General features: G+C 42.6%; 1 protein-coding gene across 31 annotated transcripts in view; it reads right to left on the bottom strand.

Moving 5' to 3' along the window:
- The window catches only part of derl2 (derlin 2), a 32,120-nt gene extending 13,427 nt beyond the window's left edge, over positions 1-18,693 (bottom strand). For 21 of the 31 annotated variants that reach the window (XR_009792310.1, XR_009792307.1, XR_009792306.1 and 18 more), the window contains exons 1-5: positions 16,796-18,693; positions 15,719-15,784; positions 13,017-13,090; positions 9,576-9,625; positions 238-509 (exon numbers count right to left, since the gene is read on the bottom strand). Coding sequence is in view for 27 of the 31 variants with exons in the window: in XM_061801545.1 (XP_061657529.1) it covers positions 238-509; positions 9,576-9,625; positions 13,017-13,090; positions 15,719-15,784; positions 16,796-16,888 (555 nt within the window). In the remaining 4 variants the exon portion in view is untranslated. Of the gene's footprint in view, positions 1-237; positions 510-9,289; positions 9,388-9,513; positions 9,626-13,016; positions 13,091-15,718; positions 15,785-16,795 lie in introns of all 31 variants that reach the window. The other 10 variants (XM_061801554.1, XM_061801569.1, XM_061801571.1 and 7 more) reach the window with 4 other exon arrangements.
- Between the last annotated feature and the right edge of the window lie 270 nt (positions 18,694-18,963).

Here is an 18,963-nt window from a genome sequence, read left to right as displayed (position 1 = left end):
CATTGCAATCTTCAGTGAAAGTAGGGAGCAGGTGGAGATTAGAAAGATGGAGGCATGCACTGGAAGGGAGAGAAATGAAAATTAGAATTAGTAAAACAGAATATATGTGCATGAATGAGGGGTTGAGGGGGAAGAGTAAGAGACTCCAGAGAGGACAAAGAGCGTGGGTGGACAACTTCAAATACTCGGGGTCAACAATCCAGAGCAATGGTGAGTGGAGGCAGACCGGTGGTGCACCTGTAAAGTGTTAGCCTGATAATTCTGAAGTCCAGGGTTCAATCCCGGCGCCGCCTGTGTGGAGTTTGCATGTTCTCCCCTTGCTGGCGTGGGTTTTCTCCGGGCATTCTGGTTTCCTCCTACAATTGAAGAGTCCAAATTGCCCCAAAGTGTGATTGTGAGTGTGTCTGTTGTCTGTCTCCATGTCCCTGCGATTGGCTGCCAACCAGTTCCGGTTTTACCCTGCCTCTTGTCCGTTGACAGCTGGGATAGGCTCCAGCACTCCCGCGACCCTTTTGTGAGGATAAGAAACTAGGAATGATGGATGGATGGAGTAAGGAAGTGAATAAACAGGTCCTAGCAGATTGGACGAGCTGGCAGAAGATGTGTGGTATATTGTGTGACGGATGTGTCTCTCCTTAGATGAAAGGCAAAGTTTGAAAAAATGGGGTGAGGCCAGCCATGATGTACGGATTAGAGACAGTGGCACAGAAGAGAAAACCGGAAGGAGAGCTGTGGGTGGCAGAAATGAAGATATTGAGGTTCTTTCTAGGAGTGAGTAAATTGGATAGGATTAGAAATGAACTCATGAGAGGGAGAGCCAAGGTTAGATGTTTTGGAGACACTGTTCGAGAGAGCAGACTTCGATTATTTGGACAGGCCAAGGAATGAGAGAGTGTGTGGGTATATTGGTTTAAGTTGAGGATGGAGCTGCCAGGCAAAAGAGCGAGAGGAAGACCAAAGAGAAGGTTGATGGATGTTGTGAGGGAAGACATGACGACAGGTGATGTTAGAGAGCAAGATCCAGGATAGGTTTACATGGAAAAAGATGGCACGCTGTAACGACTTCTAAAGGGAAAAGCCGAAAGGAAAAGAAGCATACGACTGTATGAAACAGGCCTGAAGTACCAGATCAATCTGTTTCCAATTTAACTCTAAACTGTCGTAATTTTGCTTAGTGAGGGGACTATTTGTGATGTTGTCTGTGGGTGGATAGAGGAACATAGGTGGTTGGAGTGTGGGGACAGTATGGTCTGATTGTAATTTAAACATGTTTGGGAATAAAGAAATGCTCATATGTCCTTTTGGGGCACCGTCCTAAGGTTGTAGTGTTTAAAATCCCTGGCTCCAACAAATACGGTTGCAAGGGAACAACACTCACAATAGATCTGTAATATTTCAGGATTACTTATTTCCAGCATCAGAACATATATTTTGTTTTGATATTGGTCATGATCAACTCAAGGCCAACCGCCTACTGTGGGTCCAAAAGTATTCAGACACCTTTAAATTAATCATTGTTATATTGCAGCAATTTGCTAAAATCTGTCAAGTTTGTTTTGTCTTTATTGTAAACACCCCATATTGACAAAAAAAAAAAAGACATTTTTGCACATTTATAAAAAAAAAGAAATTCATTTATTCAGATCCTTTGGTCAGTATTTAGTAGTTTTGAGCTAATAAAGCCATGAGTCTTTGTGAATGATGCAAAAAAGGTTTACATCTGGATTTGGAGATACTCTGCCATTCCTCCTTGCAGATCGTCTCCAGTTGTGCCAGGCTGAACAGTGAATGTTGGTCGAAAGCAATTTTCAGGTCTTTCCAAATATGCTGACTGGGGTTTAAGTAAGGGCTTTGGCTGGGCCTTTCAAGAACAGTCACAGAGTCGTTCTGAACCCACCCCATTATTTTAGCTGTGTGCTTAGGGTCATCTTTGTTAGACGGTAGTATAGGATTCTTTAAATGAACACTCATATTTGTTTGGCAAAGTTTTAAGCCGGATGGCCTTCCTGACGCAACCCTCTGCATTTATTCAGGTTTGGGACCGGCCTACAGACTGCACTGGATTGTGCCCCCTATAGGGATGTATTGTCCCAGTCTGAAGTCAAATCAGTCAAAATCTCTCCAGTTTCAGGTCAGTCAGGATTCACCAAAATTATTTTTGTTGAATACCACAATAATGGGAAAGAGAATTTCTTAGAGAATTTTATATTATTTTCTTCAAAGGTCAAAAGTTTACATACATTTCCTTCATATCAAGCATCATTTCCCTTGAGCGGCATTACTTGGATCAAACGTTTTTGGTCACATTCCACAGGCTTTTGACAGTACTCTACTAGAATCATTCTAACCATTCCTCCTGGCAAAACTCAGCAATGGAGGTGCGGAATACATTCCACTCAGGCACAATGTCCCCCGCTGTCAGAGTTGGGAGTTGAAACTCCTCCTGACAGGGTAACCTGCCAGCCATTCCCAGGATTGCCTCACAATACGTTTAGGCCTGCCATATTGCACAGGCATCTTCCCCACCATCGGAACCTACTCACCACCAGGTGGTGATCAGTTGCCCCTCTCGTCACCTGGGTGTTCCAGACATGCGGTCGCAAGTCTGATGCCACAACCACAAAGTGAATTTTCGAACTGTGACCTAAGGTGTCCCGGTGCCAAGTGCACATATGGACACCCTAATGCCTGAGCAAGGTGTTCGTTATGGACAATCCATGATCACAGAAGTCCAGTAACGCTTCCCGGGTTCTGAATAGGCGGGCCATTCTTCCCAATCACCCCCTTCCAGGTCTATCATTGCCCACATGAGCATTGAAATCCCTCAGCAGAACGATAGGCACAACCAACAGTCAGGACCAGTCCCCCCACCCGAAGCTTGAGGGAGGGTAACCTCTCATCCACTGGGGTGAACACCAACATACATAGGCCGAGCCTGGGAGCGATAAGTATACCCAAACCTGCTTGGCGCCTCTCAGGATTGTTTAAATGAACACTCATATTTGTTTGGCAAAGTTTTAAGCCGGATGCCCTTCCTGACGTAACCCTCTGCATTTATTCAGGCTTGGGACCGGCCTACAGATTCCACTGGATTGTGCCCCCCAAAGTTTACATACATTTCCTTCATATCAAGCATCATTTCCCTTGAGGTCAAATTCCACAGGCTTTTGACAGTACTCTACTAGAATCATTCTCACCATTCCTCCTGGCAAAACTGGTGTAACTGAATCAGGTTTGTCAGTTGCCTTGTTCCCAAGGCATTTTCAAAGAATTTTTTTTTCCGATGGGATTTAGATCAGAGATTTGTGATGGCCACTCAAAGACATTGATTGTTATCCTCAAGCAACTTTTTAACCATTTTGGTAGTATGCTTGGGTCACTGTCCATTTAGAAGACCCATTTATCCCCAAGTTTTAGCTTCCTGCCTCATGTCTTGAGATGTTGCCTTAATGTCTCCATGTAATGTTCTTTCTTCATGACACAGTCTATTTTATAAACAGCTCCAGTTCCTGCTTTAGCAAAATACCCCCACAACATGATGCTGCCACCTCCATGCTTCACAGTTGATATGGTGTTCTCAGGTCTACAAACTTCCCCCTTTTTCCTCAAGATGTGACGTTGGTCATTATGGCTAAACATCTCAACTCTCGTCTCATCAGACCACAGGACATGTCTCCAGAAGTTAAGATCTTTGTTTTGGTGTCTGGAAATTATACCCAACGATGAGCCAGACTTGTGGTTTTCCACAATTCTCTCTCTGATTTTCTGGCCAATTACGACAACTAAATGCTTCAACACAACAAATTTGAGTGTGTGTGTGTTTGTGTATGTGGAGGAAGGGAACAAAAAAAGGAAAAGCCAAACCAATCCATCCTCTGGACAACACCAGTCAATGTACCCGGGACAGTGAGAAAGTTAGAGTAAGCATTTAATTTCAGTAAGTTAACACCCATTACTTGTGAAATGGAATGTTGATATGAAAAATGGAAAGGCAGTTGGTCCTGATGACATACCGGTAGAGGTATGGAAGCAATTTGGAGAGATGGCTGTGGAGTTTTTGACCAACTTATTCAACAGAATACTAGCGGGCGAAAAGATGCCTGAAGAATGGAGGAAAAGTGTTCTAGTTCCCATTTTTAAGAACAAAGGGGGTGTTCAGAGCTGTGGGAACTATAGAGGAATAAAGTTGATGAGCCATACAATGAAGTTATGGGAAAGAGTAGTGGAGGCTAGACTCAGGACAGAAGTATCTGCGAGCAACAGTATGGTTTCATGCCTAGAAAGAGTACCACAGATGCATTATTTGCCTTGAGGATGCTCGTGGAAAAGTACAGAGAAGGTCAGAAGGAGCTACATTGTGTCTTTGTGGATCTAGAGAAAGCCTATGACAGAGTACCAAGAGAGGAACTGTGGTACTGCATGCGTAAGTCTGGTGTGGCAGAGAAGTATGTTAAAATAGTACAGGACATGTATGATGGCAGCAGAACAATGGTGAGGTGTGCCTTAGGTGTGACAGAGGAATTTAAGGTGGAGGTGGGACTGCATCAGGGATCAGCTCTGAGCCCCTTCCTGTTTGCAGTGGTAATGGATAGGCTGACAGATGAGGTTAGACTGGAATCCCCTTGGACCATGATGTTCGCAGATGATATTGTGATATGCAGTGAAAGCAGGGAGCATGCAGAGGAACAATTGGAAAGATGGAGACATGCACTGGAAAGGAGAGGAATGAAGATTAGCCGAAGTAAAACAGAATATATGTGCGTGAATGAGAAAAGTAGAGGGGGAAGAGTGAGGCTCCAGGGAGAAGAGATAGCGAGGGTGGACGACTTCAAATACTTGGGGTCAACAATACAGAGCAATGGAGAGTGTGGTCAGGAAGTGAAGAAACGGGTCCAAGCAGGTTGGAACAGCTGGCGAAAGGTGTCTGGTGTGTTATGTGACAGAAGAGTGTCTGCTAGGATGAAGGGCAAAGTTTACAAAACAGTGGTGAGGCCGGCCATGATGTACGGATTAGAGACGGTGGCACTGAAGAAACAACAGGAAGCTGAACTGGAGGTGGCAGAAATGAAGATGTTGAGGTTCTCGGTCGGAGTGACCAGGTTGGATAGGATTAGAAATGAGCTCATTAGAGGGACCGCCAAAGCTGGATGTTTTGGAGACAAGATTCGAGAGAGCAGACTTCGATGGTTTGGACATGTTCAGAGGCGAGAGAGTGAGTATATTGGTAGAAGGATGCTGAGGATGGAGCTCCCAGGCAAAAGAGCGAGAGGAAGACCAAAGAGAAGGTTTATGGATGTGGTGAGGGAAGACATGAGGGCAGTTGGGGTTAGAGAGGAAGATGCAGGAGATAGGCTAAGATGGCAAAAGATGACACGCTGTGGCGACCCCTAACGGGACAAGCCAAAAGGAAAAGAAGAAGAAGAATCAGTGATCAGCCTGATTGTTGTAAAGCCTAGTCTAATCAGTATAATCAAACATAGCTGGAATCCAATAAGTGTTTGTTTTCTCAAGGATTATCAGAAGAAATTGACAGCTCCCGAGTTAGATATGAGTGTCACACCAAAAGGTCTGAATACTTATGGCTATGTAATATTTCAGATTTTGACTAAATCTGCCAAAATTTCAACAATTCATTTTTTTCATCAATATGGGTTGCTGTGTGTACATTAATGAGGAAAGACAATGAATTTACCATAATTTCCCATGTATAACGTGCATTTCTAACCCCCAAAAATGTAAAAAACGATGCGCATTAGAGACACGGGGAAATCGAAAAAAAAATGCCATTTTATAAATGTAGGCTGCCATCTAGAGGTTAGAAAAACTCGGTCCACATTCATTTAAAAATGTTAAGTATACCAATATACCTGGAATTTATGAAAAAAGTGTCGCCTTGATTTTCATTACAATATGGTCGGCGTTTGTATGACTGCTTATTGTGTACAGTTTTGCTCATAAGTTTACAACCTATTCCATCTTCTACTGCTTCTCCAGGTCAGGTCAGGGGGACAGTAGCTCCAGCTGGGATACCCAGACTTCCCTTTGTCCAGCCACTTCATCCAGCTTTTCTGGAGGGATCCCAAGGCGTTCCCTGGCCAGCTGTGAGACGAATTCTCTCCAGAGTCTTCTGGGTCACCCCAGGGATCTCTTTCCAGTGGCACATGCCCGAAACCTCTCACCAGGGCGGCGACCGAATCAGATGCCCCAGCCACCTCATCTGGCTCCTATCATTGCAACGGAACAGCGGCTCGACGCCGAACCCCTTCTGGATGGCAGAGCTTCTCACCCTATCTCTGAGGGAGAGGCTCGAATGAGGAACCGCACTTCAGTCGCTTGTATCTGGGATCTTGTTCTTTCGGTCATGACCCATAGCTGGTGATCATAGGTTATGGGAGGAACGTAGATCGACAGGTAAATTGAGAGCTTTGCCTTTTGACTTAGCTCCCTCTTACCACAACGAATAGATACAAAGTCCGCATCAATGCGAACGCTACATCGATCTGCCTATTGATCTCCAGCTCCATTCTTCCCCCACTAGTGAACAGGATCCCAAGATACTTGAACTCCAACACTTGGGGCAGGATCTCATCCCCAACCTGGTGAGGGCATGCCATCCTTTTCCTATTGAGGCCCATGGTCTCGGATTTGGCGGTTCTGATTCTCATCCCAGCTGCTTCACACTGGGCTGCGAACCATTTCATTGAGTCATCAGAACCACATAAACTGCAAGAAGCAGAAATGCAATACTGAGGGCAAAAAAACAGATCCCCTCTATGCCTTGGCTGCGCCTAGAGATTCTGTCCATAAAAGTTATAAAGAGAATTGGTGAGAAAGGGCAGTCCAACTCTCACCGGAAATGAGTCCGACTTAGTCTCAGCAATGCAAACTATCACACTGTTCGCACAGGGACTGAACAGCCCGTATCAGGGAGTTCGGTACCCCGTCCTCTCAAAGAACCCACCACAGGACTCCCCAAAGGACGTGGTCGAATGGCTTGTCCAAGTCTACAAAACTGATTGGGCGAAGTCCCATTAACCCTTGAGGAACCTGTCAAGGGTACAGGGACCAAACAGCCCGTGTCAGGGGGGTCGGTACCACATATTCCCGAAGAACCCCCACAAGACTCCCCTAGGGAGATGGTCGAACGCCTTCTCCAAGTCCACAAAACACATGTAGACTGTTTGGGCGAATTCCCATGGACCCTTGAGGTTCCTGCCGAGGGTGTAGCGCTGGCATACTGTTTTATGGCCAGGACGAAAACAACATTTCTTCTCCTGAATCTGAGATTCGACTTCCCGACAGACCCTCCTCTCCAGCACCCCTGAATAAACCTTACCAGGGAGGTTGACGAGTGTGAGCCCCTGTAGTTGGAACACACCCTCCAAGTCCCCCTTCTTAAAAAGGGGGACCACCACCCCAGTCCGCCAATCCAAAGGCACTGTCCCCGATGTCCATGCGATGTTAAAGAGGTGTGTCAACCAGGACAGCCCACAACATTTAGAGCCTTTAGTTACTTTGGGCAAATCTCATCAACAAATTCCTCCCACACCCAGGTTTTTGCCTCAGTGACCACCAAAGCTGCATTCCGCCTGCCCAGTCGGTATCCATCAGCTTCCTCTGAAGTCCCGCAGGCTAAAAAGGCCCGATAGTTCTCCTTCAGCTTGACTGCATCCGTCACCGTTGGTGTCCACATGTGTCCGGGGATTGCCGCCATGACAGGTACCGACCATCTCATGGCCACAGCTCCAGTCAGCCACCTCAGCAATGGAGGTGCGGAATACATTTCACTCAGGCTCAATGTCCCCCGCTGTCAGAGGTGGGAGTTGAAACTCCTCCTGACAGGGTAACCTGCCTGCCATTCCCAGGATTGCCTCACAATACGTTTAGGCCTGCCATATTGGACAGGCATCTTCCCCACCATCGGAACCTACTCACCACCAGGTGGTGATCAGTTGCCCCTCTCGTCACCTGGGTGTTCCAGACATGCGGTCGCAAGTCTGATGCCACAACCACAAAGTGAATTTTCGAACTGTGACCTAAGGTGTCCCGGTCCCAAGTGCACATATGGACACCCTAATGCCTGAGCAAGGTGTTCGTTATGGACAATCCATGATCACAGAAGTCCAGTAACGCTTCCCGGGTTCTGAATAAGCGGGCCATTCTTCCCAATCACCCCCTTCCAGGTCTATCATTGCCCACATGAGCATTGAAATCCCTCGGGAGAACGATGGGCACAACCAACAGTCAGGACCAGTCCCCCCAGCCGACGCTTGAGGGAGGGTAGCCTCTCATCCACTGGGGTGAACACACACATACATAGGCCGAGCCTGGGAGCGATAAGTATACCCAAACCTGCTTGGCGGCTCTCATCTAGGGCAAGTACAGAGTGGAATAGTGTCAAACCCCTCTCAGAAGGACTAGGACCAGAGCCCAAGCGATGGTATGGAGGAGAGACAGACTATATCTAGTCAGAACCTCTCTACCTCACACAGCAGCTAAAGCTACTTTCCTGCTAGAGAGATGACATTCCACGTCCCTAAAGCCAGTTTCTGTAGCCAGGGATCGGATCGCCAACGTCACCCGAGCCTCATGGGTGCAGGCCCGGCCACCAAGCACTTTCCTTTGACCCCCACCTTCACGCCTGGCTCCAGAAGGGGGCCTTGGTAACCCGCGTCCGAGCAAGGGAAACCTACATCCATTGTTTTTTTATCATCATAGGATTTAGGAACTTTATATACCCTGGTAGAATTTGGGAAATTGTTTATATATATACACACAACACCCACACACACACACACACCACACACACACACACACACACACACAACTGTTGACTCTACAACAACCATAATTACTTTCTTCGTGGTTATGATTAATGACAATTCTTTTCTGAAATAGTTGCCAGTTTTATTTGAATCCCATTAAAATAAAAAAAAAACATTTGCCTGGCCCTTCATGTTTTTTTTCAGCCCAAAGAATTGTACCCATCTTAAAAATTCTATACAAATATCTAATCAACCTTATGAATAGTTTTTCTCATTCCCGAAACAAAGATAGGGGTGTGAATATCAAAATTGTTTAATTTCAGAATAATTACTTGATATGGGTCGAAGCAAAATCATTCATTGTAAAAATGCATTATACATAGGTAGAAGGGTTTTTCAGAATTTTGAGGTGCGTCTTATACAGGGCTTCAGATTATACACGAGAAATTACAGGAAAGGATTTTAGCAAATGGCTCCAATATAACAGAGTGAAAAATTGAAGGGTGTCTGAATACTTTCCGTACCAACTGTATGTGCCCTGCAATTCACTGGTGACCATTTCTGGGTGTACCCTGCCTCTTGCCAGAAGATAGCTGGGGTAGGCACCAGCATGCTCCTGACCCTAATGATAATAAACAGAACGGAAAATGAATGAACGAATGAATTAAAATTTAACCAACAAATATAATAAACTGTCATTTGTAAAATGAACAGAATTTTCCCCTGGAAAAGAGTTCCCCGCCCAAACCTTAATGTAAAAGGATACAGTCATCAGAAATCCACCAAAGAGGAACATGAAGACAAAGTCACCTGTTCGACCCCTGAAAGAGCCCTCCTCTAGCATACGACAGTATCTGTATCTGAAAACAAATTGTTGAGGAAGTGGATAACATGTGCATGAAAGATCTCAAATAATGCTTGGGAAAATGAGGGTGTGGTGGTGGTTTATGATTATTAATGTCACAGAGCAAGCTACACTGCATCTGTAACAAAGGCACACAATAGCTCTAACTTTATTTGTACTTTCTCACACTATTTTTTATTATTTGGTGTCCATTTCACAGTTTAAGGCAGGCTTACGTATACTGGGCAAAAATATTTTAATTTTTCTCTCACGTCTGAAGTCAAACAGACTTCACCTCTCCTGTTTCAGGTTTCTCAGAATCACCAATCATCAAGTTATTTAATTTTGTTCAGTGCCACAATAATGAAAGAATTTTAGAAATTTTGTTTTCTTTGAGTTAAAAAATATACATACACAAAAAGTACTGTCTTTAAAGAAGATGGGGAAACTCAGATGATGTCATGGTGATGGAAGCTCTTGAACAGTAAACTGACATGAGTTAATTGACAGCAGGGGATGTATTTAACACGGTCTACCAGAATTCTAAAACTACTAGAATGACCAGAGCAGTAAATTTGACTCCCCAGTCATTATTTGAATATAATTTGGATTATCATAAAAAAAAAATCTAAGAATATAATGGTGCAATACATAAATACATCGGGACAATAAATGCAAAATATAGTGATTGTTGTATTATTTACTTAACTTCTCTGCAACTACAGATGCCAAGAAGCAAACTCAAACTAAAAACATTTTCTCTGTGGGGAAAAAAAAAAATCCATCCAGCTTTCAAAATTGGTTGGTCTCCATTAGACCATCACAATGAAAATTATTAAACGTTCCAAAATGCTGTGATGGCTGCCAGGTAGCTGAAGATACAGCTGTTATGATGTCAAGTTGTTTTGTGGATGGCTCACAATCACTCACAGTCAACTCAGGTAACCTTTATCTTCCATGCACAGCACACACACACTACCTTGTGATTTTTGTATCTTCTACTCCCCCACCCCAGACTTACTTTGCACTTGCCACTGCCTTCTCCTCCCCATCTTGTGCTGGACCAATTGGGGCTCTCGCAACATCATTTGTCTGGCTTTTGTCCTCATATGTCCGCAGCGAAATTCATTTGCAAGTCGCATTATCGCGTCAGTGACATCTCATTACCACATTTCTGGAATAAGCATTTATGGTCACCAAGTCATGAATACTATTTTTTTTAAAAAGGGCCATCTTTGTGTTGGTGCTTTCTTGCCATTTGATCAAGCACAACTATTTTAACCTTTTGTAGTTAACATGAGATGTAAAAATGACACACTGCAGTTCGACAGGCACGGCCCACATTCCCATGGGAATGGGAGAACAAGGAGACACCACTTTCATTGTAACACCCCTACATTAAGTAGCTCGCAACAACAAAAACCCTAAACAAATCAGGTGCCACCCCAGACAAACCCCACAGCCCAGGGGGTCCCTCGACCACTGAAAAGGGACACCATTTGGGCTGACGGGTCGGGAGAATGGATCAAGTGTGATGCCTACAAGCAAAGGAGCACCACGGCAGACGCAGATTTTTCTCACTGACACGGGGAGAACATGACAAAAAAAATATTTTGAATACTAGGATGAATACCACGGGTGACTAGATTGCTGTAAACTTGAATGTCTGATGTAGAATCTGTGTTAATTGTGCCAACAAAGGAGAGCAAAGAAACACAAAGGCCATTTCAAACTGAGATAATCGCGACAATCCATAGCCGCATAACAACATTCGATCGTGTGATGAGTCAACGTGAGAGGAAAACTGTTCTCGTTATCTGAAACGCAATTATTCATGCTTTATAAAAAGCCAGCAGTTTATACCAAATTAATCTTAAGATAAAAAGAAAGGATCAAAGACGGCATGGTCTGGCCCCTGGTTTAAAAAAAAAAAGCCATATTAGTGGTTGCATAAAAGGTCAAAGACAAACATCTTAACTTCCGGAGACATGTGGTTTGATGAAACAAAGGTGGAGCTGTTTGGCCATAATGACCAACGTTACATGTGGAGATAAAAGAAGGAAGCTTGTAGACCTAACCATACCAACTGTGAGGCATGGAGCTGGCAGCATCGTGTTGTGGGGCTGTTGTGCTGCACCAGGAACTGGAGCCTTTCATAAAATAGATGGCACCATGAAGAAATAATATTACATTATTATGTTAAAGAAACATCTCAACACATCAGCCACGAAGCTAAAACTTGGGTGCAAATGGGTCTTCCAAATGGACAATGACCTTATGCATACTTCCAAAATACTGTAAAGTGGCTTGAGGATAACTAAGTCAGTGTTTTGGAGTGGCCATCACAAAGCCTTGATCTAAATCCGATCGAAAATTTGTGGGCAGATCTGTAAGGGAGTGAGCACACAAGGCAATTAACAAACCTGACTCAGTTACGCCAGTTCTGTCAGGAGGAATGGCCCAGGGTTCCAGCAGAGTATTGTCAGAAGCTTGTGGAGGGTTACCCAAAACATTTGCCCTATTATCATGCAGTTCAAAGGAAATGCTACTCGATACTTTGGAAATATATGTCAACTTTTGACCTTGAAGAAAAAAAAAAAAAATCCAAGAAATTCTCCCTCATTATTGACAAAATTAAATAATTTTGATCGTAACAAACTAAAGGTTTAGTATGATTTGACTGAAGACGGAGACAAAAAAATTAAATGTGTCTTTTTGCCAAGTGCTTGTAAACCTCTGGCTTCAACTAATTTTCAACCGTTTCAGACTGTTGTGTTTTGCTCATGAAATTGATTGGCAAAAAATTGTGTGCATACTATTTACAACAGGTACGTTCACCCTCTTTTTACACTTTCCACCCATTGTTCTTTCTGCGTCGCACTAAAATGTCTTGCAATGATGCTACTTTTTATCCGTGATATTCTTTTAGAATTGAATAGTTTTTCTACGATTCTAATTATGTGAAGAGGGACGAGAGCTGGCTCTTGTATATTTTAATGACAAAAAAATTATTCTTTTTTTTTTTTTAAACTAGAAGCATAGTGCTCTTCTCTTTAGCCATTCTTTTGACATCAATGAAAACATCCTAAATTGTTGATAGTCACTATAATGACTTCTACACAGCTGTAACCGAACACTCAATGCCAAAATGTGATTTGCGCTTTGATTGCCTGACCATCACTCCATGGTGTAACCTGCCACATGGGATTGGATCCCATTACCTCAAACAGGATAAGCAGATTGTGAACGGATGAAAGGAAAGCTCAATTACATTTCCAGATTTGGGGCCAATCAATCAATCAAATCCAAGATAAGCAGATAGTAAAGGAATAACCAAAGATTTGAATTTTGAATTAATTATATTCGGGGTTTGACATTGCAGTGATATTGAAAACTGAGAAGGATACAAAAATATCATATTAAACAGAAAATTGAAGCCAACTGGACCAAAAAATAGGAAGTTTGTTATTAGTCGCCATACCTATAAAAGAGAGAGAGAGAGAGAATTAAACACCACAAACAACACATTACATATAGTTATCATCAGTCCATATCTTATATTAAAAAAAGACATTTGAAAAGTCCTGCAATGCAAGTTAACAAAAAGGAGTAGAGTTGGGCAGCATGAGAAGTGTGGGTGTTGGGGAAAAAAATGGGTACCACACCAAATAATAAGACTAGTTTAAATTACTAAACTTACGCACTTATTGTTTGATTGAACTAATAATCTTTACATGCCACACCACAAGTGGCCAGTGGTACTCTCTTTTAATGGTTAAGTTGGGTTCTGTGTTGGGGAAGTCACTTGTATTGTTTGTGAGTAAAGCAGAGGCAATATAAAAGCTTGCTTGAAGTTAAACATGGAGTTATTGGTAGCAGAGATGTGACCAACTTCAGAGTTCTGTCACCTTCTAAAGAAGTAAAATCCTAAAAAAATTGGAGAAAAAAAATGGGTGGGGAGTTGGACAAAGAGATTTGGAGAAAAAAAAGCAAGCCCTTGTGGTTCTTGTAGTGCAGTCAAGTAGGGAGCAAGAAACAGCAATAGAAATTCCGGTTGATGACTTAAATGAAGACAGAGGAATTAATTTGGTGGACTTGGTTTGTTTCGAAACTAAGGATAGGATATAAGAGGTTTACTCTAACTTCAACCAAATTGTGAGTTTCAACAGTGTTATTCTCAGATGATCAAATACCACATGAAGTGACCCAATCCAGTTTTTGTTTTTACGCCAGTGGACAACTGCGTGCTTGGATGTGACAGAGAGCTGGCTTTCACAGTATTCAGTGATTTAGGTTTGGCTGATACGTCAACGCGAACAGGATATTTGAATGAAACACGTGCTATAACTGATAGTATCAGCCAGGAAACATATGCTGCAACGCAGCAATGAAAAAAAGTACAAAAAACAACAAGAGAGACTGAAAATCAAAGTCACTGGTCCTTTAAGTTTAAGGATGGCCTGGTGATCAACTCAATAAAAAGTGTCAAGATACATGCTAAAACTGGGCACACAAAGTATAACAGATACTGAAGTTGTGCTTGTTCACATTGCATTACTTTTTAAGTAAGAAAAAAAAGGAACCATGGAGCACATGGCGCATGACAGTGGAGTTATGTTCAACCAGACAGTCAAAGTAGATCTTACTAGCGCTGGACATTATTGTGTAATTGTGGACAGTGAGGAAAAATATAATGCTGATACGGATCCGATGCTGAGGAGGATCTACTGACAATTACAGATAAAATGAATACAGACAAGAAGATACGAGTTTTAGGGAAACTTCATGAATAGTACGGATATGCCTCTGCTGACAAGTTGCAAAGACTTAAAACAGTGACAGCAATTAGGATGCTGAATGTGCCAACTGCTACAAAAGCAAACAACAATTGTAACAGTTGGCGGAAGGTGTCTGGTGTTCTATGTGACAGAAGAGTCAAGAGCCCAGGAAGCTGAAGCGAGGCTAAAGCTGTCCGCCACCAATGAAGCTCGGCTAAAGGCCTCCGCCACCTGAATGATTGCCTCGCGGCCCGCTGTCGGAGCTCACTGGCGGAAGGTGTCTGGTGTGTTACGTGACATAAGAGTCTCTGCTAGGATGAAGGGCAAAGTTTGTAAAACAGTGGTGAGGCCGGCCATGATGTACGGATTTAGAGATGTTGGCACTGAAGGAACAACAGGAAGCAGAACTGGCGGTAACAGAAATGAAGATGCTGAAGTTCTTGCTTAGAGTGAAGAGGTTGGATAGGATTAGAAATGAGCTCATTAGCGGGACAGCCAAAGTTGGATGTTTTGGAGACAAGGTTAGAGAGAGCAGACTTAGTTTGGACATGTTCAGAGACGAGAGAGTGAGTACATTGGTAGATGGGTGCTGAGGATTGAGCTGCCAGGCAAAAGAGCGAGAGGGAGACCAAAGAAAAGGTTTCTGGATGTTGTGAGGGAGGACAGAAGGGCAGTGGGTGTTAGAGAGGAAGTTGCACGAGATAGGCTCAGTTGGAAAAATACGACACACTGTGGCGTCCCCTAACGGGACAAGCCGAAAGAAAAGAAGAGGAAGAGGAAGAAGAGTGGCTTTACCCGTTCGTGGTTCCCAATATTGACCAGTGCAATGACAATTGTGCAAGGGGAGCAGTTTAAAGTGACAAATCGTGTGATAGTCTACAACAGGGGTGCTCAATGCGTCGATCGCAATCGACAGGTAATCTTGGTCGATCGCGAGACAGCATGCCCTCTACCCAAAAAAAAAACGTAAGCTAATGTTCCCTCTAAACTGCGCACTGTTGTATGCAACAAAACATACAGCACACAACATATAACATACAGCTATTTAGTTTGTGGCATTTTGCAATGTGATTCAATGAGTGAGGGATGACTGGTTGTCGCGACCCCCCTGTCATCGTCGTCGTCGTCGGTAGCTCGCAAGAGGCTGGCTGCTTGAAAAGTAGATCTTAGGGGAAAAACAAAGTCTGGGCACCCCTGGTCCACAAAATATATTACTAATACTAGACAAAATTGCCAATGGGTGACAGGCTTTGTTGCTGGTTTACCATTATATATTTCTTTAAAACAAACCTGGAATAAGCATGACAATGACAATCCTGATGATGACTGACCTGGTAATTTCTTAGGATCAAATCTGGATTGAAATACAGTTGAAAAGGTGTGATGATCTCGAGTTGCTGGAGGGGGAAAAAACCAACATGAATTTTATACTTGTGCTTAAAATGTGAGAATTTCCACAACAGGTCAAACCTTTCAGCTCATGTTCATGATTAACACCCAAACGTATACATTTCTTCAAAAGCTTGCTGTGTGTCACTCACCAACAAATGAACTATCACCTGTTCAGTTATCTTATTTACTTTAAAAACGAGGCTTGGAACAGACAGTTACGTCATGCAAAGTGTGTTTGTTAAATCTCAAATCCCACAGACTTCGTACAGTTCAAAGGAAAAATCAATTTTACTCCTTTTTCATCTACTAAATGCTTCAAAAAACATACCACAAGGGGGAAATTAATTCTGCATTTCCTGTATATGCAGGGGGAAATTAATTCTGCATTTCCTGTATATGCAAACTGCTAGTGTGAAGTGGGCTGTTGTGTATTTTAATTGTAGATTTGTGATTGTAGTATACTGTTACAATTTTGCATTGTTTTGTATACATCACTTTGTGAAAGCAGCAGCTGTTTTGAAAGCATAATTACAAATGGAAATTTGAGTTCAGTGTGCTTACGCACCAAATAAACTTAAATTCAAAGGGTAAGCTATGAAGAGATGTAAGTGTGTGGGGGGTTGTCAAACGTGTGACATACAATTTCTTTTTAAAGGTGTTTGGGCCTTATTCGGCGGCAAAGGGATTTACATAACTTTTTTTTTTAACCAAGCATTACTTTGTCTTTTTTTTGCTCCACCAGTAACGTGTATCTATTACTGCTCATTTAGAATAGGAATAAAACATTGAAATCTGGGGAAATGGAAACACGATGTTCAATTAAATCGAATTCATGTTACGCATTAGACGTGTGCACATACGTTTCGCATACACACTTTCCAGTGGTTTACCATATGGATAACGACAGTAAATTGAAAAAAAAAGATATTACACAGTACAGCTGTTCTAACAAGACGCGAACAAAGAGAAGATAATGGTTCCTCTGACAACACAGTGAGAAACACTCGTCATCTTACCACAGCTGCAGTTGTAAGGACACATGCAGTAGTGTATGCTCTCGTTACAAGGGGAATTTGTAAATACTCCTGTTGAAATGTCTGGTAAGCCATTTTTAATAGATTCAAAACATCTGACACTTTCCTATCAGGCAATTCTACAGTGTATATGCCTGCGAAAATTTAGGGCTTCGGTTGGTCTTGTTTTTTTCTACTCTATTTTTTTTCTTTTTCTTCTTCTTCTTCTTCTTCTTCTTCTTCTGCTTCTTCTGCTTCTTCTTCTTCTTCTTCTGCTTCTTTTCGGCGTCGTCGTCAATGACAGATTAAAAACTAAACTGCGCTCAGGTTCCTTTCACATTGTAATTCGGCTTCAACTTCCGGTCAGGGCAAAACGTTGCTTTGTGTATGGATCATTGATTAAAGAAAAAAACTGGATAGCGCATAGGCGTCGAGCGGCATGCCGATTGGTTGAAGCCAGTTCGCCGCCACCTTGGTACTCCCAAAATTTGTGAAGGACATGGTTTACAGGTGGGATTATGGCAGGGTTTTTCTCAAAATTTGGCATGTAGAATTAAAACAGGTCGTATAAGCTTTCCATTTTTTCAGTTTAGGGATTTGCGAGTTTGGACCCTACACGTGTTCACGAATCGAGGAAGATATGATCAATGATTAGAAAAAGTTAACAGAAAATGGATTTATTACAAAGGAATGTGCAATACAGACGTCTGGGTCTTATCTGTGTATCTGCTGCATACGAGACGTGTGTTTCTGGCAGGATAGTCAAAGAAGAAGACGAGCTGCCCAGTAACACAAGGTTTTTATATGTATGGGTCCATGGAAAAAGTGGCTTCCCCCCTTTCTGGTCCTGGGCCGGGATGGGAACTTTCCGCTCCTTAATCTGGTGTCGTTTGTCTCCACGGCAACGCCTGGGAGAGGAGGATGCCACCAGCCGGTTTTCTGCGTACGACTACACCCACGGCGCTCCACAACACATCCTTGTGTGATTAGCAAATGGACAAAACTTTATCTGTTGATTAAATGTATAAGGTCATATTTAAGCAAATAATGAAAGTATAATAAAAGTAAAATAGTCTTCACAATTTGACTTGGAAAGCCAAAAAAAAAGGCTAAGTGCAAAGGAAAGATACAAAGAAAGATACGTGCGATCGACGTCACTGCCGAGCATGCGCATTAATTTTCCACCATATATATATAAAGTTGTATATAAAGTAAAGTATAAAGTAGTATATAAAGTTCTCATATTTGCTTTCTTGGGTTTTTATTGCTTATGTGATGCAATGCAATCGAGAGGCACATTAGGTGCCATGGAAATTTTGCTATGATGTACTTTAACAATATGATGCAATCAATTTACATTGGGTGCCGTGGAAACACCAGACAGTGATGCAGAAGACAAGAAAGACTGACGATAGCCAAAGGATGGTGAAGACATCGCAAAGACTCACATGGATTGTTTTTGTCACGGTTGCTTTGTTTGTCACAATTTGCTTTGTGTGATGCGGACCACTCTAAGGAATAAAAAAGTGGAGACGTGGAGATGTGATGTGACAGGTTGGAGATTGTGAAAGAGACACATCCCATGTTCTCCTCTCGAGCCAGAAGTTCCTCTTGTCATCCTTCCTTGATAATTTTACTTTAAATATCCTAGGCTGTTTAAACCTGACAGTAAACATGTTGACACCATGCCAGCTGTCAAAAGGAATCCTTACAAGGAGAAACTTGCTCTGGTTGATGGAGTGGACCCCTACGAGTTACCCAAAAAGGAATGGAAAACAGATGTGACATACTATACCATGGATGACCTGAAAGCTTACAAGAACATGGATGTGGATGTGTGTGGCTGGGTTCGGGATGTGGGAGCTGTTGTCAGAAATGGATACTCACTAGTCAATAGAAAGGTCGGTGTTTACATTTCATATGATCTATACTTCATTACAGTGTGACTTTTCTCAGTTCAATGTAGACGTTCCCACTACAGCTTTTTAGCAAATCCAATTATTTAATAAATGTACATTTAAATGTATGTAATGTTTGTGAGGCCAGGAGTAATTTAATCATCATTTGCAATTTATAATTTGACGCTTAAGTAACGCCTTGCAGGAAAGAGTATAATTAATTTCTTTTTGTTATGTTTCCGTCTCTTTGTAGTGCATATATATTCAAAATCA

The sequence above is a fragment of the Syngnathoides biaculeatus genome, chromosome 17, assembly GCF_019802595.1.
Source record: "Syngnathoides biaculeatus isolate LvHL_M chromosome 17, ASM1980259v1, whole genome shotgun sequence".
Classification (NCBI taxonomy): Eukaryota; Metazoa; Chordata; class Actinopteri; order Syngnathiformes; family Syngnathidae; genus Syngnathoides; species Syngnathoides biaculeatus.
Note: the sequence above shows the minus strand (reverse complement) of the source record. Positions and strands in the feature narration are given on the sequence as shown.